Raw genomic sequence first — 23,148 nt, 5'->3', positions numbered from 1 at the left:
ACGGGCTCACCGAGTTCCTCTCGGGCTGCAGCACCAGAAGCCGCTCAGGGCAGAGGCAGTCGCCCACTGCTGGCTTGGTATGTCCCTTAGCGCTGGCTGCCCGTTCGCCTTTTTCCTCTTCGTTTTTCTCCGCTGTGGAAGTGGGTCCTTCCCCCTTGAACTTCCAGCATTCTCTGAGTGTGCGCCTCCTGCCGCCGAAGGAAAATCTCGCATCTCCAGGGCACACTACAGAAGAAGGACACACAAGGAAAAGGGGGGAGTAAAAACAGAGACAGAGAACACCTTTCAACAGGATTAACCCGGCAAGCGACAGCTGGGCATGCTGGGTAAAGGAGAAGGGGAACAGTCACGCTGTAGCCACTGACTCAGGTGCTCAAGCAACTGACGGGGACTAAGGGCCTCTGGTCAGCACACAGGCCTCCCATCCACACGACCTTTGCTTGAAGGAGGGAAAGAGGATGTCATCTGTAGCCATTTATTCTCCCTTGTGTTTATTTCCGAATACAAAAGTCTCAGTGGCCGTGGGCTATCTGGCTCCTCTTCCAGATGATGCTTTGAATTCACTAGGTAGTGACCTCTGCTGTTCGGGTTGTGGTGGCAAACAGGAGTAGAGATAGGTAACAAACCCATCCCAACTCCATTCCATGTAGCAAATTACTGATGCCTTCCCTCTTTGGGCTGGAGGGCAATGGGGCACTGAGGGAGATGCTTCTGAAAGCAAACACCACGCTAATACTAATACAATCAGTTCTGCCCCCGATTTCCAAGGCTCTTCTGTTAAATTATGCAGATTTCGTTTGTGCCCGTGTTCTCACCTTAGTGACAGGGACATGAGCAAGCATGGCAATGAGCCACAGTTTTGAAGGTAAAAGAGTATCTTTGAAGGTGAAGATATTTTTGAGCCAATTTGCAAGGCTAACTTAGAGCATAAAGGTCAATGAAATATTCCCAAACCTGACTATGGAACAATAAAAAAGCTCTTTATTTAGGGGAGCCTAGCCTGGAGGGAGTCAGGAGCCATGACCATCTTTCAGTAGCCACCATGGCCTGCTCCTCCCGCTCCTCTCCCTGCTGCTCTCTTGCTGAGCGGGTGTGGTACTGAAGGAGGAAAGTGTCATGCACAGATTAGTGGCTGAAAGGTTAAAAGGAGCTAGAAACAGCTCAGCTGGTACAGCCCACACTTATCTTGGGTCTCAGAGTCTGGACGAAATCAGGAGGAACCTTAGTTAAACTTGTGGTGGTATGAGAACTGGCACGTACAAAACTTCTTCAATTAGGCATTCCAATGGTCCAACTTTTTTACCTGAGCCAGGGAAGGGAATTTATGGAGGTTTTGAGTAGACACAATTACACCTTTTTCTTTTTTAGTGAAAGAGGAAGGATGGAGAACTAGACAAAGATACTCTGAAGCATTTCTATGCTGGGCTCAAGAAGCAGCATTCTGAAAAACATCTTGATCTTCATTACATTTAAGGTCGTATTTCTATCCCCCCAAACCTTTTATCTTTTTTTCTTTTACAGTTTAAATCATAGAATGGACTACAGCTGTCAAATGTGACAAATTAAGATCATAAACTGTTTTTTTACATTCTTATTTTTTTTTTAAATCAGAATCATTGGTGAAATAGAAGCAGCAGAGAAACCCTGAGTGGACACAGCCGAAGGCTTCCCTCCGGCAAAGGGGAGCAGCCATCATCTATGCGCTGCGCAACGTCTGGTACTGTCTTGTCCTGGTACTATCTGTCCCGTCACACATTCCACGGCCACCAGCACTGAGCGAGCCTCTGTGTGCTTTCCTCCCTGTGGGGACGGATGGGGTTCCTTGAAGACAAGAACCTAATTTTGAGGTCTCTGGTTTCTCTATACTACTCAGCATGAGTACCAAGGGTACAGGTGGGTCCTCCATGACTTGTTAGCTTCCCAGAGAACAGGAACACCTGGCATTTGATCTGCAGCCTTCTTCCCAAGCAATGCAAAATACATCGCAAATATCAGATTGCCTCATTAATCTGCTAGGCACTGATGATAAGCTGGTGGCAAAGATTATTTCTAATAATGATAGCATGAACATAAAACATTTTTATTTTCAAAGTACTTCCACATACAGTGTCTTATTCTCACAATTTGCCCGACCTTGATTGACAGGTATTTTCCACCTGAATGAACCAGAGCACACAGACACACACAAATGGTTTCTCTAACCGTCAGTGCTCTCAGCAACTCCCCCCACCCCCCAAACTCACCTTCCCAACCTTACTTTCTGGACAGACAGAACCGAGGCCGAAAGAAGTACGAGGCCTCATGCAAGGACTAAGAAGAAAATCCAGGCTTCTAATTCCTGACCTAAGAGAGGTGTTCAGAGAAAAGATGCCGAGTTTTAGCCTGCCTCTCTGAGAGCAAGAACAAGTGAACCAAACCTACCAAATGTCTTATGACAGCCACGAAGATCAAATTGGGCTCTTCAGCAGGTGGAGGACTGGAAAAGGTCTTCCACAGAATCCACACAGTGACAGCGGGAACTCCCTCTAAATCAAGGACTCCTCCTTTGTTCCTCAGATCTACTTCCATGCTTCTCCCTTCTCTTCCTCAGGATACCTGACATTTTCACTAAGCCCTAGGCGTGTTGTAAGCCGTGTATCCACACGCCAGTTCACTCACAGCAACCCCACAGGACAGCTATTATTATCCTGTCTTAACCACACCGAAGTCGCTGGTCACGCTTCTGGCAGTAGAGCTGGGGTCGGGCCCTGGCCTCAGATTTTCTTCACACAGCAGTGCCTCACTGACTCTCACTGAGGTGAGCACGGCCCTGGAGCAAGCTCACTGGCTCCTCCTGCCAGGCTCTGCTTCAAACCTTCTCTACTTGCCCCACCCACCATCTTCCTCCCTCCCTCTTAGCCCTGGTTTGTGGGCTCCTGGCTTTTACGTTGCTTGTTTGCTTTGTCTTAATTCAGTATCCCATTCTACAGCTCCAGCTGGTTTGGAACTTGCTTTCGTAGACCATGTTGACCCGGAACTTGCATGGACTCCCACTTCTGGGTCCTCAGTGCTGCAATTCCTGTCTGTGGCTATTATTTAATAGGAAGAAAACATTTCACCAAGTGGGGCATCCCCATACTAAGCTAGCAAACCTCTTCCCCGGAAGTACCCATTCCTTTTTCCTTCGTGATATTCAAAACAAATAACAAGAGAAACCAGCCATTTCCCCCAAAGCACAGCTAACCAACAGGTGGTGTGGCTCATGCCTAGGGTCACTGCCTTTGAGGGCTCTTATTCTGTTCTCTGGCCATCCCTTCCAGCTCCCATGTCCATCAGATCTTTCCAATTAGCATTCAGACCTTTGTATCAGCATTGTATCCTTCCAGCACTTAAATAAACACATAGAATAGGCCCAGCAGGTACTTGCCACCAAGCCTTGAGTTTGATCCCTGGGACCTACGTGCTGGAAGGAGAGAACCAACCCCCAGGGGTTGTCTTCTGACTTCCTCGGGAAGTACCATGTACCATGGCACACACGTACCTATAGAGACACACACAGAGTAGATAGCCTTCTATTTCCTGCAGAGCCAAGATTCTTTATGAACGTGACAAGAGGCGCAATGTTCTCTTGCCGTTCACCGTTCACCATGTGAATTAACGCCTAAGCCCAGACCACAGGACTACTGTTTCTGCACTTTCTTCCTGCTGCTCCAGCTGTTCCTCATGTGTGTGCATCCTGAGACTCTTCTCCACCGACTCCCACAAGACTCCACCCTGGGCTCACCTCTCCGTAACTGAGTTCCCACCCTGCCAGCAGCTCCCACGTTCACACATGTGACTTGGCTTACGCCCTGCAAGCCTGTACGAACAACTGCTACTTGACACCTCCCTGGATGGCTCAAAATTGCCAGGACTGAACATGAATTATTCACTTTGGTATAGTCTTCCTTCCAGAACTATTTCCCATTCACTTAAATGCCTCTTCCACCCACCTAGCATGAAGTCACTTATTTCTTCTTGGGAGAAGGGTCCTTTAGAACCGTCCACTACGTGAACCCCTCCATCACAGTCTTCAGAGGCCTTGGGTTTCCCCAGAGTTTTCCTCCTGCTTTTTAACTGTGTAGGTCATTATATGATCACCTGTGCAACATCCATCTTCGCCTTGGACTATGAGCTCCGTGAAGCAGGGGGCAAGGCTAACTTACTATTCATCCTTCCCTTCCTTGCACTTACTAAGCAGCCTGGAACATTCGGTATTTGTTAAAAACTTATTCAAGAAGAGGAAATGAGTATGCCCAACAGGTATCTTCACAGCAGCCTTCCATACAGACCAGTCTAGACTTGAACTCAGAGAGATCCACCTGCCTTTACCTCTGCCTCCCCAGTGCTAGGATTAAATGCCTGAGCTACTACATCCAGTCCTCACTGCACAATGGATTGATTGATTGATTGGGGTTTTTTTTAAGACAAGGTTTCTCTGTGTAGCCCTGGCTGTCCTGGAACTCTCTTTGTAGACTAGGCTGTCCTAGAACTCACAGAGATCCACCTGCCTCTGCCTCCCTAAACCTAACCCTGAGAGCTGGGATTAAAGCTGTGTGCCACCAACCCTAGCTTTACTGCACACTTCTTAACAGCAACTAAGATTCAGAATCTATCTGAGCATCTATCAATGACTGCGTAGATTTAAAGACTATGGCAAGCCCCCCCCTCCCCTAATGGGACTATTTGGCCTTAAAAAAAAAAACACAAAAAAACATTATGATCCTTTCATTTGTAGACAGCATAGATGAATCTAGAGGACATTAAATAAGACCGGTACAGAAAGGCAAATACCATACCCTCTCACAAACACCTAACAAGCTGAAGTCAGAAACGGGTAAGAGAATGGCAGTAGCCAGAGGCTGGGGGGTGGGGGTGGGAGGCAGGGTTGAATGACTGAAAAAGCATCAACTGTTGAGAAAAGATAAAGCTTTTTGTAAGGATCTCATTCCTCAGCTACTTCTCACGCTTTCATCTGAGTCTACTCACCCAAACCCCAAGGGTCAGGACACTGCAGACTTCATCCTGGGGGTGAGGAGTCAGGAGCCCCTTCCTCAAAGGTGACCCTCACCTAGAAGAGAATAAAGGGGGGCATTTTGAAGTAGGTCTGAAAACATCAACAACATCAATGTGACAACCACTAAGGACCTTGAGGGGAAAACAGTTTCCTATATACTCTAGGGTATAAAGAGGAAGCTGCCATCTCACTTATAAACAGAATCAACTCCCAACTGTTAAATGGTATATACAGATATACTGTAGCTATTTCAAGGTCTTTGGTGTTTTTTTTCCTTCCCAATTACATGTTTTGTCTTCAGATGCTGTATTAAATGCATTAAGGGCAAATACAATGAACTTTTCTACTGGAGTTTCTGGGCATTTAATGAAAACAAAAAGAGATGCTGGAGTATGGTCTGGTGCTTTGTATTTGTTTATCGCTTGCCCCCGCCGAGATTCTTACTGTCTACCAGCAAACTGTCACGTACCTCAAGTACTGCTGTTTAACCTTGCCTAAGAAATTGTTCCTGATTGGCTGATTAAAAGGACTAAACCTGGGCAAGGCAGAATGGGGTAGGCGTGGCCAGTTGGAGGGCTTTGGAACAGGAGAATCACGGGAAGCACACAGACTGGAACAGAGAAGAGGAAGACTGTATGAGTTATCCTGGAAAAGAACCACGTGGCTAGAGGAAGGACTCCGGAGCATCGTGGAAAGAAGCGATCCAGATGAAGGATAAACAAGTATTTATGGAGTTATGGAAGACGGGCCTGAAGGGAATGGTTAAAGCAGACGGGATTGGATGGGGGCTGGGAAGTGAATGGGGAGGTTCTTGAGATGGTGTAGGTGGAATTATTTGTCCAGCCCAAGGTGATACAGGGCAATTATATAATCTAACTGGTGTCTGTCTTATTGATTATCATAGCAGGTTAGATAATAATAATAATAAATATTATTAGCCCAATACCATTCATTTCCAACAAAAAAGAGAGCTCACATTTTTGCTTCTACTGCTTCTTCCTAATACAGAGACTAAACATTGACTATGACGGTGCACAGAGAGAAGATGCCAAGTGCACTTCTGAATTCACAACCTTAGGGTCACTCACAGCTACAACCCCACGTGGCAACAGCTGGCCAGAAAGCTTCCACATTTTGGCAGGAGCTTAAGACTGAACAAACCTGCTTTTATTCAGTGCCTACTATGTGCAGAGCGATGTGCTGAACTAGAGAAAACCGGGAGCCTGAACAATTTCCAACGTCTGTCCTTGTAGACGTCACTCTGCCAAAAACCTATAGTTTAAAAAAATTGCACCCATTTATTTTACTTAGATTATGTGTGCGTGTGTGTGTATGTGTGCCACGGTGCATGTGTAGAGGTCTGAGGAAGACCTGCGGGAGTCAGTTTTCTCCTTCTGCTACGTGGGTTCTAGCCCGAGAGTTCCGCTCACATTGTGAGAGTTGGCACAGGGGCCTCTACAGGCTGAGCCACCTCAGTGCAGAAGCTACAGTTTTGGGATGGCAAGGGAGAACAAAGCTCTAGATGGTTTGAGAGCCAAATTGTTTAGGGAATCTTTAAACGCGTGCTTTGTAGGATTAGCAAAGTTTCAAGTTAAGTCACAAACTAATGGGACTGAGCTCAGAATCAAAATCCTGACTTCAACTCTTCCAAGGATGCTTTCCCACCTCCCTGCTCCCCAAAGTCAAGTTTATTAGAGCTATGTCATGTTTAACAAATTTCATCTCTGCGCTATGACTGCTGTTCCATAAAAGGCACAGTATCAGACTTAGAATGTGGAACTAAAAGGTCTTAAGATTCCATTCCTAGCCCATTCTTAACTTCTGGCTTGCCAACAACGAAACGGCTTCTTCCAGTACACAAAAGGAAGAGCCGACCTCTCTCCAGAATGCAGAGAAAAACAATGATTCAGTGGGCCCATGCAGAAAACCTCAGTTCACATGAAACATTACTGTGTGTTTTAGTATTCACGGGGCAAAAACTGTCCTTCAATGGCTACTAAACTTTAAGGAAACAAAATTCATATCGAGCTAAAGAATTCTGACAAAATTCAAGTGTTCAAAGTAAACTGTCACTACTATCCTAAAGAATAATGGCTACCAGAGTAGTATTTTACACACATATCCCCTCTGTGAAATTTCCCTCGGTTGCCTGCTACCCCCTGTATGTCATCCAGGCCCCTGGGCACAATAGTCACTCCATTTAACACTTTGAAAACAGTATCACTGTGCTAGTTAGACAGGGAACTCCCTGAGGACAGTGTCAATCATCCTCTCAGCACCTGGTACCCAGCAAAAAACCAACAAAATGCTGGTTGATCGACGTATTACAGTGAGCTTGCAACTCTTCGCTCACATTTCCACAAACCCAAGGGGACATGATAAATGCTGGGTTCAGTTCTCACTGTCTGCCTTTCTCCTCAGCCCTCTGCTTCAAGTCAAACACCAGGCCCCAGGTCACACAAAACACACCGTGACAGCACTTGTAGTTGGGGCTTGCACCTGCTTTGATGACTTTCACTTTGGGAAACTTCTAGAATGAAGAGCAGCCCAGTCTTACCTCACAAGAAATTCTAGAGAGACAAAAATCCAATAGACATTCAAGCTTCAGTCACAGAAGTCACAGCTTAAGGTGAGGTTTTTACCTTTCAGGATGTCCACTTTGCTTTTCTCTTCTACATTGGGGCAGGGAGGGACTTACAGAGGACAACTGTCACCCTCACCACACAGGGATTTTTAGGTCAAGGAGGAGCGACACCAGTTAGTCCCACATTCAGTCCTAGGATGACAAGAAGAAAGGAAAAGTTCATACCCATATTCACACTGACTCCAAGGAAAACCACCCCTTCCCCACTGCACTGTGGCCAAATGCACGTCTGGAAGGAGAACTAGTAACAAAGCAATTAGTCAAAAATGGGGAAAGGCGGCAAACCCATGAAGCATTTAAATACAAGTCAGAGATAAGGGACTGCAAACGTGGGGGATGGGGGGGCTACATAGGCTAATGGTGACTAGGGAACTTGGAACAAAGAAGTGTTCTTTGAATTCTTGTTTTTCACCTTTTCCACAACCAGGAATGGCCTTCACAGGTTGCAAAATGGTCTTTGGCTTTTCATGTGGTCTCCATGCCCCTGTCCTTAGCATGATGGAGATGGTTTGTTTTCTTTCTTTTCTTTCTTTCTCTTTCTCCCTCTCTCTTTCTTTCTTTCTTTTTTTTTTTTTTTTTTTTTTTTTGCTTTGTTTTTTGTTGTTTCTCTGTATAGCCCTAGCTGGCCTGGCCTGGCTCTGAAGACCAGGCGGGCCTCAAAATCATAGTTATCCACCTGCCTCTGCCTCCCTGAGTGCTGGGCGTACGCCCTGCATGATGGAGATTCTTAAAAATATCGCAGAGCTCAAAATGTAAGCGGCCTTAGGTAAACTTTCAAACATCACAGTCTTAAAAAAAAAAATAAATAAGAATCACTTGTTCTAGGGTGGTTAACTCGAGGATTCACAGCTCTCAAGGAGTCTGCTGTACACAGGAAAGAGGGGGCCTTCCGGGAGTGACACAGATCATCATTTTGACTGATCTCTAAGTAAGTAATGAAGTTAGCATAGCCTTCCACAGTGGGAGTAGCGTCAGCCATCCTGTGCCACCAACAGTGCCGCCACACATTTTCACGTCCTATTAGTTGTTGAAGAAACACTGACACAGGGACACGTGCTGTTCCCTCAGCCCCACTTCCAGATCACAGCCTCTTTAGACATTGTTCAGTGTGTTACAAAGAAGCGCACACATTACCATGTCAGCAGGGGCATCTGACAACCCATTTGTACTTCTACGTGTTTCATTCCATGCATGTAAGAAACATTCTCAGGTGGGACCCTGCATCAGCTGACTGCCAGAGTGGACTGAGACAGAAAAACACTACGAACTCCAGAGTTAGAACAAGAAAAGCTGCCAGACTCTCCCATCATACTCCTGAAGGCAGAGGAGAAGTCATTTTCCCCACACTACCTGAAGAGGACTAGGCAGAAAACCAAGGCCTGTGCCTTAGGCCACAACACAGGGCTTCTGTAGCCTAGGCCAGCACCTACCTTTTCACTCCCTGTCAGCACAGTATTTACAATTTAAAATACTTAAAATATCCTTTTGCTCAATATTTACAATTTCCATCAATATCACTGCCTTGCAACTAAACACTAATCTTTCAAAATTAATATAAAATCCTAAATTCACACAACAGACCAATACAAGTGTACAAACATCTCTTTTTGTTCTTTGATTAAACATATTACTACAGTGGTACAAAAGTTAAATCTGGTCTGTTTGTGAAACAGTCAAAGTAGGATTTAAAAAAAAAAAGTTATAGTACATAATCTCTCATCCTTGGCGGTGTTCAAAGAACTTTCCGGACAGGCATTAACTGGTTAGGCTGAGAGGCAACTCCGAGTGTGAGAACAGCATCACCTTCACAGGCAGGCAAAGAAAACACCAAAACTTGTTCAAAGTAAGTCACCCAGTGACTTGATCCCAAGTTCAAGGCTTTTCACCATTCAGTATCTGGCTAGTCACGGAACTTGTGGAAGCCCTGGGTCTGGCCTCTGGCATTTTCTTTTGGTTTACAAAAGCAGATATTTCTGAAGGCCACAGGGCAATAACCCATAGAAGAAATTCCAATGTATGTAAGTAAGTTTGTTTGTTTTTGCTTGTCCTCGTTAACCAGAATCCAGGACAAAACATTCCTTTTGCTCAAGAACCAGTTCCATAGTACTTGCCCTAAAAACAGAAAACTGTACAGAAATTGTGCTTTCATCTTTAGACCAATGACTTTCCTATCTATCTATCATATATTTTGAAACTATTATATTCAGAACATTGATTACAAAGACTTTTAAGGCTAAATATCCAACTTCTAGGTTGTAAAACTATCAAATCTCCTATGTACACCTCCACATTTCCTCAGCTCATCCAAAGCACCAGTTAATGGAACCCCCATTTCTCAAAGCATGTTTGCAACACCTAACGAACCTCTTCCTAGTCCATCTCTACAAACAGTGTAGAGCTCTTTCAAGAGAAGAAAGAAGACTTTGTTATTGGTCCCCACCACTACTAGATTTGCACCCAAACATTTCTTCATACTGAACTTCCCAACAACTGGTGTCTAGTCAGAAACTTCCAAACCAACCAACCATGCTCAACCACCTCCAGTCACAGGTTCTAAAGTGCCTGACTCTCTGACATCCTCTGGGACCACTTCTCAACTATTTCACTACCTACTCTCGTTACCTGCTATAACTAATTCATCACTGCGTTCCCTACACAAGAGCCCAAATCTCTGTGGCCCAAACGAGCACTTAATTCCACAATATATCAAATGCTAACAAACACTCCATCACGCTGACTTTCTACACGGCCACTCAATCATTTCCCCACTGAAGTCACTGCCAGGGATTGGCTTGTGTTTGCCTTAACTAAAGTCTAACATTGCATCCTGCCTTGGAGACTGTCTCCACAGAGGCATATTTACTTCCATTTCTCAACCCTGTCTAATGAGTTTATTAGGTCCCCATCTTAGCCTCTGAATCCGTACTTAGAAGCGCTCTTCCTGGCCTCCAGCAGACCAAGGCTTTCGGGGGACAGATTTCAAGCCTTCTTTCTCATCCTTGGCAGCCTTAACATCAGCTCCCCGACAATACTAGTATTACAGGCCTTGGCTCTTACCTCTGGACTACCAACCAACTGTGCGATTGTTTTCCTTAGGCTATCTCCATTTCACCAAGCTCACCCAACACTTAACCAGTGACATCTTAAGAGTCCTTGCAACTTTCAAAGGCCACTCAGCGTCTAGGGATCCAATCTGAAAATCACTGGTGTGTTCTACGACCCCCACAATGACTCAGTGACCTAAACATCGCCAACTCACCTGCTGGAACCCTTTACAACTCAGACATTCCTCTAGGCGTTCACCTCCCCCAACCCCTCAACAAGTCACTGGCCTGCGGAGTCCCTTTTCCTCCTCTACGCATCTCCGGGGTCTTGGAGAGCCCACCAAACTCAACCAGAAATACCTAATTTCCCGCGCACTCTCTTCTCTCCATCGCCCCTCCATCCCAGGACCCCGAGACGGTCCTCTCCCCTCAGGTAACCTCTCCAGGCACGGCTTTGGGACACAACCTCTAAAACCCCCGAGAGATGCCCCGGTCCCTCTCTCCCCCAGCTCCTGAGGCACCCCCACCTCCCCCAACAGGTTCCTCCGGACTCAACTCGCCCAGCCAGCGCCCCCGACCCCCGGAGGCCCCCCGGCCACACGCGCACGCGGACCCGGCCCCCGCCGCGCCGGCCCGCCCCTCCCCCTCCCCCTCCCCGGGGCCACTTACCCCGGGCCGGAGCGGGGGAGGGGCGGGCGCGGGCGTGGGGGGGCTGCGGTCCCGGGCTGCTCTCAGCCCCGGGGGGCCGGGGCCGGGGCCAGCGGCAGCGGCAGCGCAGCGTCTCCCCCCGGCGGCGGCGGCGGCGCCGTCCCACTCCCGCAGGCACACATAGGCTCCATTGTCCGCCGGCGCCTCCCCCTTTCCGGCTCCCCCTCCCGGGCCCGCCCCTTCCCCCTCCCCTCGACCCTCCCCCCAGCCGCACCGTGCCACGAAAGGTACCGAGGGCCCCGCCTCGGACGCGAGCGGAGGCGCGCCCCTCCCCCGGCCCGCCCGGCGGGGAATGGGGCCCTGGACCCGCCGCCGCCAGGGCCCGCCCCCTCCGGGGGAATGGCACCCGCCCCCCTCCCCAAACGCGCTCGATGGTAGCAGCCCGCCGCCGCCGCCGCCCCCTCCCGCGCCTGACCCGGGAGAAGCCGCCCCCGCCCCGCCCACCCGGAGGCCCCTCCCCCGCGCTGCACGAGGGCCCGCCCCGCCGGCCCCGCCCCCTGCTTTGCATGGCCCCGCCCACCACCGCCCCGCCCCAGCTAGTCACCGGGTCCCCCCGCGGTGACGCCCACTCCCCGGTTTAAAGCCGCAGAACCCTCTTTCTCAACTAAAAGATCCTCCCGCAGGACCCGCGGGGCGGGAGGTGCGGCGGGGGAGGTTCGCGTCCTCCCCTCTCCCTCCTCCCGGCGCTCACTCACCCGGACTCCCCACGGCCCCCGGCCGTCCCGGGAGCCACCGAAGGGGGAAGGGCAGAGTGGAATTTGGCCATCTTTGACAGAAACTAATCGGAGCTTGCTAAAGGAGCCGGTCTCCCTTCGCCCTCGCCCGCCGCCCGGGCCCGGGCCTACTCCCCAATCCACGCCGCTGCCTCCCACGCCGCGATTCCGCCCTGCCTCTGCCGGCCCTCCCGCCCGCCGCTCGGCGTGTGCTCTACCTCTGCCGCACGGCTTTCTTCCCTCCGCAGAGCAGGCCCCTCGGCTCGCACCCTTCTCCCGCTTCCCCAGCATCCTCGGCGGGGTCTCCCTCACCTCGGGCCCTGCCCCGCCCCGCCCTGCCTGGCCAGCACTACCAAGCTCCAAGGGAGCACCTCTGCCCCGGCCCCCACGGCTGCTCCCAACCGCAGTACCACTCACCCCCTTAATTCTTCGGAAGAGCTTTGTTGTAGAGAATTCGAAGCCGGTTCAGCACTACCCCAGTGAAGTGAGATGTTAGCTCATTTAGACTGCACTTTTCCACATCCCGGTTAACGCACGGTTATTTTGTGGGGACGGTGTTACCGCCTTGACCAGCCATAGTTACTGTCTGCCCTCGCCACAAAACCCTCCTGATCTTTGAGTTTGTACTTTGCGGAGTCGGTCTTAAAGATGCTTCTGCAACTCTGTGCACTGGTCCAAAGCTTTCTAACACGGTTGGGTGAATCCTGTGGACCTGAGAAGGTACATACATAGTCTCCTCTAAGGTGGAAGCAAGCAACATAGCCAAAGACCTACATCCGTTCTTCTGTTGCCCATGGACTTAACCGGGACAGCCACTGCTGCCTCAGCTTTTCTGCCTATAAAACAGGAAACCTTCCTTGTGGTTCCCTTTTAAGGAACCTGTTGTAAAGGATGGTTATAATGGAACCCTACATAGTAAAGTTCGCTCACTGCCTTCCAGACTACTCAGAACTAATGACTGGCCATGTGGGTTTCCATACAATTCCTCCCTGTCTTAGAATCTGAACAACTGTGGCAAGATATTTCTCTCTGTGTTCTATTGAGACTGAGTTTATATATTTAAAAGAGTCAGGTAGGTCTGAACGATATAAACCTGAGAGCAAAAGGAGTCCAGATAAGCAATAAAATTGGGGTGTGTGTGTCAACTTTTGGTTTTAGAAATCAGCTTCAACATAGCCAAGAACCTCTGTCAAAGAGGCACAAGGGAAGGTCAGGTTTGAACCAGAGAAAAGATAACCAAACTAGAAACATGTAAGAGACATTTGGGATAGCAAATGTAAGGAAAAGGGTCTCAGGTCGTATAGATTGTATAGATCGTATAGCTTGACCAAAATCAAGTTGGGGGGGGGGATTTATTTGGTTTATACTTCCATAGTGTAGTCCATCACTGAAGAAGTCAGGACAGGAACTCAGACTGGGCAGGAACCTAACGGCAGGAGCTGATGCAGACAGAGGCAAGGAGGAGTGTTGTTTACCGGCTTGTCTCCCTCTCCCGTGGCTTGCTCAGCCTGCTGTCTTATAAAACCTAGAACCACCAGGCCCATCCACAATGAGCTGGGCCCTCCCCCATCAATCCCTAATTAAGAAAATGCCTCACAGCCGAATCTTATGGAGGCATTCTTGTGCTCTCTCCCCCTCTCTCCCTCTCTCTCTCTCTCTCTCTCTCTCTCTCTCTCTCTCTCTCTCGACAGGATTTCTCTGTATAGCCTTGGCTGTCCTGGACTCACTTTGTAGACCATGCTGGCCTTGAACTCACAGAGATCCACCTGCCTCTGCCAAGCGCTGGGATTACAAGGCATGTACCACCGCGCCAGCTCTGGGGGCATTTTCTCAATTGTGGTCTCTTCCTTTAAGATAATTCTAGCTTGTGTCAAGTTGACATAAAACCTCCCAGCACAGCGTGGGTATTCCAGTTTAGGTCACTGTCAGTCAACAAGCTAAACAACAAACTATGACAATGACGTATTTGAAAACAAAACAACAAAAAAACCTTAACTGCTTTTTGCTAGGCATTAGGCTCTCATGCAGCCACGTGTTAAAGTTCAAAAATTATTTACTGAATTGGAAGGGAAAACGAAGCTGAAGATCACATGTAAAACACCAGGGTAAGAGCAAGAGCATCAAGACCTTAAGCACGTTAAAGATCGGGAAATGTAAAGGTTAGTGGCTTCGCAGTAATGTTAGCTTAGCTATATTACACACAGCACAGAAAAGCGTTTTAAAATATCACTTATTCTGCTCAATAGTTTCTTCTATTAGAGTATTTGCTCTCTGAATTTTCTAACCTCCGCACATCTGGCCTCACTGGACAAAGACTTGCCTTTGGTGTAGAAGGGCCTGACCCAGTGTATGTGTAAACACCAGTGGATAATGGCGAGATCCTTCCAAAAGCATCTTGTAAGCAGGAACCTCCTGATGTCTCTGCTACTCCAGCAACTCTGTGAGCTCCTCCTTCCTCCAAATGGCAAAACTGCTAAATAATCTAAATAATAATAATAAAGGCTTTTCACCATGTAGATTTGACTTTTCTCACTGACCCTTGCTTCTCATGAGACTTTCTTTCTTTCTTTCTTTCTTTCTTTCTTTCTTTCTTTCTTTCTTTCCTTCCTTCCTTCCTTCCTTCCTTTCTTTCTTTCTTTCTTTCTTTCTTTTTTCTTTCTTGGCAGTGTTTCTCTGTGTAGCCCTGTGTGTACCCCTGGCTGTCCTGGAACTCACTAGGTGGACCAGGCTGGCCTTGAACTCAAGAGATCTGCCTACCTCTGCCTCCTAAGTGGTGGGAATTAAAGGTGTGCACCACCAGTGCCTGGCCATGGACAACTATTTTCAAGTTAAAGAGACAAGAGATATTGTTTCTTCAGTTCTTGATAAGCATGCCTAAAGACTATAGTTGAGAGAAATCTATCTGGTTTCTCAGACAACAGATTTCTTTAATATTTATTGTTTTATATGTTTTTATATGTACAGGTATTTTTATATGCATGTATGCTTGTATCTCTCTATATATTTGTATGCGTGTGTGCATGTATTTTTTACATGCATGTATGCTTGTGCACCGCATGTATGCAGTGCCTACAGAGGCCAGAAGGCGGCGTCTGTCAGATCACCTGAAACCAGAGTTACAAAGGCTGTGAGCCACCATGTGTGGGCTACAAATTGAACCTGTGTCCTCTGGAAGAGCGGAGGCAGTGCCCTTAACCACTGAGCCATCTCTCCAGGCTCCGAGGGACTAGGATTTGAGTCCTGCGCAGCACAGCGCTGTCCTAACTTCTAGGGACTGCTCATTCCCAACAATATCTCTTAGTGACTGTCAGAGACAGGCAGTTAGTTGCCTTAGGAACCATGGAATTCAAACTTAGCAGGCCTGAACGAGACAGCCAGCTGGTGTCAGAGTTACAGCAGTTCCTGGCAAACTTGTGGGGCCCTGGCCCTCAGCAAGCCCGCATTCACTACCGGTCTGCCCTCCTCAGTGCTCAAAATCGGTGAATTTCAATGCTAAAGGCCGCACGGACTGAAGCACGCAGGGCTAGAATGGAATGGCATCTTGTCACTTGCCCAGTGCCGTAGTGAGGCAGCCCAGATACCTCTACTTTAGGCTGCCCATGAAGGAGAAACAGGTCTCCAGGAAAATTCATAGAGGGCTGTCTTTGTTGTGACGTAGGAGCCTATGTTCCCTGACCCCTTTCCTCCTGCCCTTTCTCCTGGAGCCATCAGCGCTCTGCAGAGAGTGGGCATCGGATCATCTGAATTCTGATGGACCGTGAGGTGATACCCGGAACCCCTGAGAAGGAAACACTCACGCTCCACCCTGTACGGCCGTGTCACTTACTCCATCAGCATATTTTCTAAAATTCCAGCTGTGTGGCATTCAGCCTGCCGTGCTCCAGAGTTCTGAATGGCTGACTCGGTGCTGATGCTGTTCTCCGCCTTTTCCAATCTGACTGTAGTCTACGTGGCTTAACAAGGGGCAACCTAAGGGCTCCACATGCTTCAACCTCTTTCCCCCAAAGCTCCTCATCTCCACACACAAAAACAAGACAACGGATGGCAGCAACAAGAACTGTGTGTATGGATAGTCAGCCTGTGTGTATATCCGCACCATGTCTGCCCGGTGCCCTCAGAGGCCAGAAGAGGCTGTTGGATCCCTTGGAACTGGAGCTAAACATGGTCTTAAACCACCATGGGTGCTGGGAATCGAACTCAGGTCCTCTGGAAGAGCAGCAGTGCTCTCAACTGCTGAGCCACCTCTCCAGGGCTGAGTATCAAACCCAGGGACTAACTCAAGCCAGGCAGGTGCTGTCTGTGCTGTGGCCTCAGTTTTTACACTAGTTCCTCAGATCGATCCTTAGAACCCCACTTCCCTTGTGAATTTCCACTAATTTGTTATTTCACTTGTGCTTGTATTTTTTTTTTAAGATTTATTTATTATGTACACAGTGTTGTGTCTGCATGTACACCTGCACGCCAGAAGAGGGCACCAGATCTTGCTATAGATGGTTGTGAGCCACCATGTGGTTGCTGGGAATTGAACTCAGGACCTTTGGAAGAGCAGCCAGTGCTGTTAACCTCTGAGCCATCTCTCCAGGCCCTCACTTTGAATTTTTAACTTCCCCAAAACAACAATTCTGGATGCTTCTTCTGCCCGCATTTGATTACCTTCCAGATATTTTCCTTAGGAGTCCTGTCCTTTATCTACACAGGTTTAGTTTTTGCTCATGGCTCTTCCCATTCCACATGAACAACCTCTTTTCAGTGTCTCTGGAATTGCCATCCAGCCATTTCAACTTTGTTTTCACCACTATGGTTTGCATGCAGGTCTTTCTTCCGGCAGCTCCCTTGAACTCTTGCCCACCTACCCGGCCGTGGAAATCCCTGCTGCCTGTGTGTAACTGTACATTTGTTTCCACATTCTGCACTGTCCTAGTGCCAGGCAGCACTAGAACAATCTTAAGCCAGAAAATGGATCCCGGACGGTGCAGCATAAGCTGAACTTCGTCTCGTGTTACCTAGTGACCCTTCTCTGTGTTCCCATCGCTGTCTGTGTCATTTCCCGTAGAAATGATTCCAATTTTGACCCTACTGCCCCTACATTCTACGGTTGGTCTTGATTCATTCCACCTTGGGAGAACTATGCAAAGATTTTTTTTTTTCCCTTTCAGTTGGCTTTTATCTTTCTTTAGTAAAATCTAAACTGATGCCCTCTTCCTCTTCCTTTTCATCCAAGTCTACCCAAAAGGCAAGCAACTCAGTGGTTTCCTTGTTTGTGAATACTCGAGCCAGGCTACCGAAACACCCTCTCCGTACAGCCTAACCCAGCTGCCAGTCCCAACAGTGACCATCCCACCTCAGCCTTTTCCTCTGGTTCTCAGGTCCCACAGGGACGTTATTCTGGGTCTGTCTTCTTTTCTGACGTAAGCTCTTCCACCTGTCCCTCGTTGCGGGTGCTTGCTAAGGTCCTTGACTCTTTCTTCTCCTGTTCTTGGCCTTCCCTCTTTGCATATGACCAGCAACCCCAAGGTCTAGTTCAGGCCTCGCTTGAATTTGATGCTGGATTTCTAACTATTCAGCTTGTCTCCAGGAAGAGGTCAAAAAATGAATTTACCATCTTTCAAGATCGAGTTGCCATTCTTAATTCCCTGTATTTTCACGTAGGCCCCAAACTGGGTGTAATCATGACTTTACCTTTCTCATTCCATATATTCCCAGTCACCAGTATCCAAAATTTCCTCCTTTAATCATTTTATTGTTTTTCTGTTCTCCAAGTCGGGACTGTTAGAAAGACAGTCCTGATTCCAGTCTCTCCCTTCATCAGTCAGTTACATTCTCCTTCCTGACAGAACTGCCTGAAGGTGTCCATACATACTCCAGTTCATGCAGTGCCCATTCCTCTAGCCAAGTCTCATTGTTGAGGCCCCCTTGATTCTTTGGTCCCCTTCTCCTCTGAAAGCCTAACAATATGGCATAACAGCAACAATACTGTCTTTTGAGTCATGGGACCCTGAGTGTGAATATCGGACTGCACTTTTTAGCCAAGAAACTACAGGCGATGGTGGTCAATCCCAGCACTCGGGAGGCAGATGCAGTCAGATCTCTGTGAATTCAAGGACCAGGACAGTCAGGACTATGCAAAGAAACCCTGTCTCAAAACACCAGAAAAAGAAAGGAACTTCAGGCAACACCCCTCCTTTTCCCCCCTCACTCGTTCCAGTTCTTTACATCTCCAACTTGAAAGCACGCTTAAATACGCAACCTTGAATGCCACCTACCTCTCATTGTACATCCCCCGCACCTGAACCTGAGAGCCTGTTCTGTTTTTGAATCATTCATCCATCAGGCTATATTTATCAAGAATCTACTAAGTGCAGAACATATTAAGGTATCGAAAATACCTTAGATGTGCAATTCCGTCTTTGACATTCATCCGACTCAGAGAATTCATTCATTTAAAAATTAAAATGTTGAGTAAGTACCCACTGTGTGCCTTGTGCAACATACCAGAGATTAAAAATAGAAAAGGAAACATAAGGCATTTTTTTCCTGGTGCTGGGATCTGGGGTTTACCTAGTTAGAAATACTGATAAGTAAACATTTATAATCAATTATAATAATGGAGATGGATAAATACCAGGTGCTGGGTGCATACAAAAGAGATATGTCTGGGTATGCAGGAGACTTAATGCAGAAAGATCTGAGCAGAATCTTAAGGAATGCGTAGGAGTCAGCTAAGCAAAGGACTCAGCAATGGGCAAGGGCTCAGCTGTGTGACAATGTATATAAATAGCCTCAAAGCAAGAAAGGAGGTGATAAATAAATGGCAGTGCAGAGGCAAAAAAGCAAAATGGCAATCAGAGGAAATCCGTTATTCAAGGGGGAAGGGCTAAGGAAGCCCGCCTCATTGAGGGGGAGGCACTGGAGGCAAGCTGAAGGTCAGGTCGCCTCAGCTGAGCCAGCACCTCACTCTACGCAGTGTCCAGCATGGCAGAGGGACATCACCTTGCTTGCTATGATGGCATCTGGGTTTTTCTCTTAAAGTGTGCACCTCTGCTTTCCCCAGATGTGCACCTGGTGAGAGCTACTTCTGGGTGGAGGGGCTCGTGGTCAGACGGCCTGAGTCTGAATCCCAACTCTGCCGCCAGCAAGCTGTGACCTTAGAAAAAGAACTTGTCTATACCAGACCTCGTGGCATGGAGTAATGATGGTAGTTTTCTTCCTCAAGCATTGTGGGAATAAATGACTGTGAGCGGCTATGTACAAATAGTGCCCGAGACAAAATACCCAATAGATGTCGGTTATTGTTATTCTTGGTTATCTCCAGATGGTGTTGAGTGAAATGGACTGGAGGGAGAGATTTTAGGGGCACCGAGAAATCTTCCACGGTGCTCCCTTCATTCTTATACCCAGTTTCACTCACTGAGATCTCCTTAATGCTCCTGGACCATTCCTTTAAATTCTGCCATTAGAAATGTGTGCCTTTGGATTTAAGATACCACTTCCCCGAGCCCTTAGGGGAAACACAATAAAGGGTTAACTCTGCTTTATTCTAAGAAGTTATCTGGCCATAGTCATATCCTCCGTAGCTGCAGACTGCACCAAAGAAATAATGTGGGGGAAAAAGAAAAAGCTAATTCTGAAACCTGGAGGTCCTTCCTCAGAAATTAAAGCCAGGCAGAGAGATGCTAGGAGGGCTTTCAGAGGGCAGTCCTTCTGAGACTGGAGGAAGGGGTTGAAATTGCAGAGAGACACCGGGAAGTCAGAGGAAAATAAAAACAAGGTCTGTAGTGCCCAGAAAGGCAGGCTTTACCAACTCACGCAGCTCTGACCTTGATTTGGGGAGTCTTCATCAGCCACCCGTTTCTCCACTCTGTGCTGTGTTTGAGAATAAGCAATTTTGGTCAGAATCGTAGGAATTGGGAGCCTTACACAGATGACGGGAGAACCCCTGTGTTAAACTTTTATTGCTTTACGTATTTGATCTTTTATCATTGATAATTTGTGTTAAATTAAGCAGGACTGGGGGAGACTGTAATAGAAGCTGAAGAAATCTTATAGTTCAACTGAGGAAACAACAATAAAAAATGTTTAATAACAGTTAAGACCTTAATTGAATTACAGGCAGGCTTGAAACCACAGGCTTCCAGAGAAAAGAAAAACAAGCCATGAGTGGAAAGTGTGGGGAAAGGAGTGACAGGGTTTTGTTTGTTTGTTTGTTTGGTTGGTTGGTTGGTTTGGTTTTTTAAAAGATTTTATTTATTTATGCACTGAGTGCTCTACATGCATGTATGCCTCTGCGCCAGAAGAGGACACAGATTTCAGTATATAGGTCGTGAACCACCATGTGGTGGCTGGGAATTGAACTCAGGACCTCTAGGAAGAACAGACAGCGCTTTTGCCAGCTGAGCCATCTCTCCAGTCCCTAGGAAGTGACAGTTTTATGAAGGGTCAGAGGTTAAAATGGCCTTGTAAGAATATGACCTGGTGGGTGCAGGAAGAAAAGATGACCAGGAGGAACAGACAAGGTGTCATGTCCGACACGGGCAAAGAACACAGTAGATCTGTTGCTGTGAATCATAAAATAGGAATGGCAAAGTGCATTCCAAATAATCAGTGACAGCTGTCATTTACAGAGCAGTTAGCACAGGCCAAACACCAATAAGGTAATCTATATTATCTTACTCGATACACAGGAGAGCCCCATGGAATATGAACTGCTTTATGAGAGAAGTGACCGTCCTAAAGCCTGCAGCCGGAAGTGTGGAGCTGAGGTTAAAGCCAGTCAGCTTGAGGCGAAGCCTGCTCTGTAAACACAGCAGCCTCTGTTTGTACACAGAGTAGGGTCAGTGGGGAGTTCAGTCAGCTGCAGAGGTGTCTCAGCAGCTACGAGCGGAGCGCTTGCTTCAGAGGGCCTAAGTTTGGTTCTCAGCACCCACTTCAGCCACTTGTAAGCACCTGCAAATCTAGCTTCAGGAGATCTGCATTCTTCTGGCCTCCAAAGGCACCTGCACACAGGGCGAATGTCCTCACACACTCACATACATAAACGAAAACAAAGTAATGTTTTGTTGTTGTTGTTTGTTTGTTTGTTTTTGAGACAAAGCTTATCTGCATAGCCCTGGCTGTCCAGGAACTCACTCAGTAGAACACGGGTAACCTTGAAATCACAACGATCCACCTGCCTCTGCCTGGGGAATGCTGGGATTAAAGGGGTGAGCCACTACAGCCCAGCTAAAAATAACTTAATAAAACTGCAATGAAAATTTTTAAAGAAGCAATCTAGGGAGAGCAAACACAGATGATACACTGTTAAATTTAAAAAAGAAACAAGAAAACTACAATTGACTCAGCACTGCTAGTTTAACAGCCCCCTTCTTAGGGCATCCTTCTTGCTGGAACTTGTAAGTGTGTTCCCATTGTACAGATGAACACACCGATCTGGGGAGATGGTAAATAACTTTCTCAGGACTCACAGCTGTTAAGGAGAGCAATCCTGAACCACTTACCCTTAAGCAAGAGAAATGTGGGTAGCTGCCATTTGCAGGGAGTGTTCTTCAAAGTGTTTCCCCACTCCCAGCCACGCGTGATCCTTATGCAAACCATGTGACTGGACCAAATGATAGCTAGCTCATAAGAAGCCATAACAATAACACAGTCATTAAGACTCTAAGCTAACACTGGTTTGAGTGCTCTCCCTATACCTGGCATCATGCTAAGGGCTTTCCATGCTAATTCTATTAGAGAACAACTCTATAACTCAGCTTCTATTATTAGCTCATTTTGCTCATGAGAAAACAGGGGCTCGGGGAGGTTAATGAAGGAACCGGGCTTTGAGGAGTTACAGGACTGGCTCACAGCCACCTGACAATGAAGGGCTGCTGCCGAAGATGCAGAGTTCCCTGGGGTCACACCATGCCTGCCCTTCCTTTGCATGTTGCTACTCTAACTATTAACCTGCAGCCGCTGGAAGGGAGGTTTGCAGAGCGGACAACCGGCAAGGAAAGCGGCTAAAATACACGTCTAGGGGCAGAAACGTGGGTAAGAGATGATGCCGACCCTGCGAGGGAAAAGACGGAATTCTGGATCTGGCAAAGCTGTAGCAGCTCTCTTTTGCAGAGAACTGGTGAAGAGGGGAGAGGGAGACCAGCATAAACCGCATTGCTAGCTTAGAAACTGGCAGAAAGGGAGCAGTGTGGACAGAAAGAGAAGGGTTGGAAAATACCTTGCTCTGCAGTGAGGCGGCACCTCATAACTACAGAAGGCCGCACTGAAAAGAAGCAGACAGCCGAACGTTGCCAAGGATAGGCAGCACAACTCTCTGTCTGTCTGTCTGTCTGTCTCTGCTGTACAGGAAGGTAAACAAAATGATGCAGCCACCTTTGGATATAGTTTACTTGTTTCTTAAAAAGTTAAACCTGGCCTGGTGGTGGTGACACAGGCCTTTAATCCCAGTATTCGGGAGGCAGGGGCAGGCAGATCTCTTGAATCTGAGGCCAGCCTGCTCTACAGACTGAGTTCTAAGACAGCCAGGGCTACACAGAGAAACCCTGTCTCAAAAACAAACAAACAAAAACCCGAGTTTTCCACGTGACCCAGCAATTCTAAGCAAAGTAGAATGGCTTACTTTCCAGGTAAGAGAAGTGACAGCATGGACTACACAGACGCGTCTGTGAGCGCACACAGTAGCGTTAATCAAAGAGTAGAGTCAACCTAAATGCTCACGTGATGTATGTATAAACCAAATGTGGTCTATCTGTGCAATGGGATAGTATCATCAGTTAAAAAAAAAGAACCACGGACACACCCGACTATAAGTGTATCTATGTATCTCAAAATTACTACACTACATGAAAGATGTACAACAAAACAAAACACCAAAATCCTGCATGCTGCTTGATTTCACTTACGTGAAATGCCCAGAAAAAGAAAACTTGTAAGAAAGTGATTAGTGGTGGTGGTGCGATGAGGACTTTCTTTCTTTCTTTCTTTCTTTCTTTCTTTCTTTCTTTCTTTCTT

At 47.4% G+C, this 23,148-nt stretch overlaps 1 protein-coding gene across 5 annotated transcripts in view; it reads right to left on the bottom strand.

Annotated features, from left to right (window-relative positions):
- Positions 1-6: 6 nt before the first annotated feature.
- The window catches only part of LOC129673901 (uncharacterized), a 68,865-nt gene continuing 45,723 nt past the window's right edge, over positions 7-23,148 (bottom strand). The window contains exons 1-5 of one of the 5 annotated variants that reach the window (XM_055603762.1): positions 11,393-11,565; positions 7,678-7,811; positions 5,505-5,645; positions 5,008-5,089; positions 7-225 (exon numbers count right to left, since the gene is read on the bottom strand). In XM_055603762.1, the coding sequence (XP_055459737.1) occupies positions 7-213 (207 nt within the window). In that variant the 5' untranslated portion in view covers positions 214-225; positions 5,008-5,089; positions 5,505-5,645; positions 7,678-7,811; positions 11,393-11,565. Of the gene's footprint in view, positions 226-5,007; positions 5,090-5,504; positions 5,646-7,677; positions 7,812-11,392; positions 11,566-12,362; positions 12,417-19,961; positions 19,976-23,148 lie in introns of those variants that run through there. The other 4 variants (XM_055603760.1, XM_055603759.1, XM_055603758.1 and 1 more) reach the window with 4 other exon arrangements.

This window comes from Psammomys obesus, unplaced genomic scaffold (assembly GCF_907164565.1).
Source record: "Psammomys obesus unplaced genomic scaffold, mPsaObe1.curated_primary_1811, whole genome shotgun sequence".
Lineage (NCBI taxonomy): Eukaryota > Metazoa > Chordata > Mammalia > Rodentia > Muridae > Psammomys > Psammomys obesus.
This window is presented reverse-complemented; position numbering and strand designations above follow the sequence as displayed.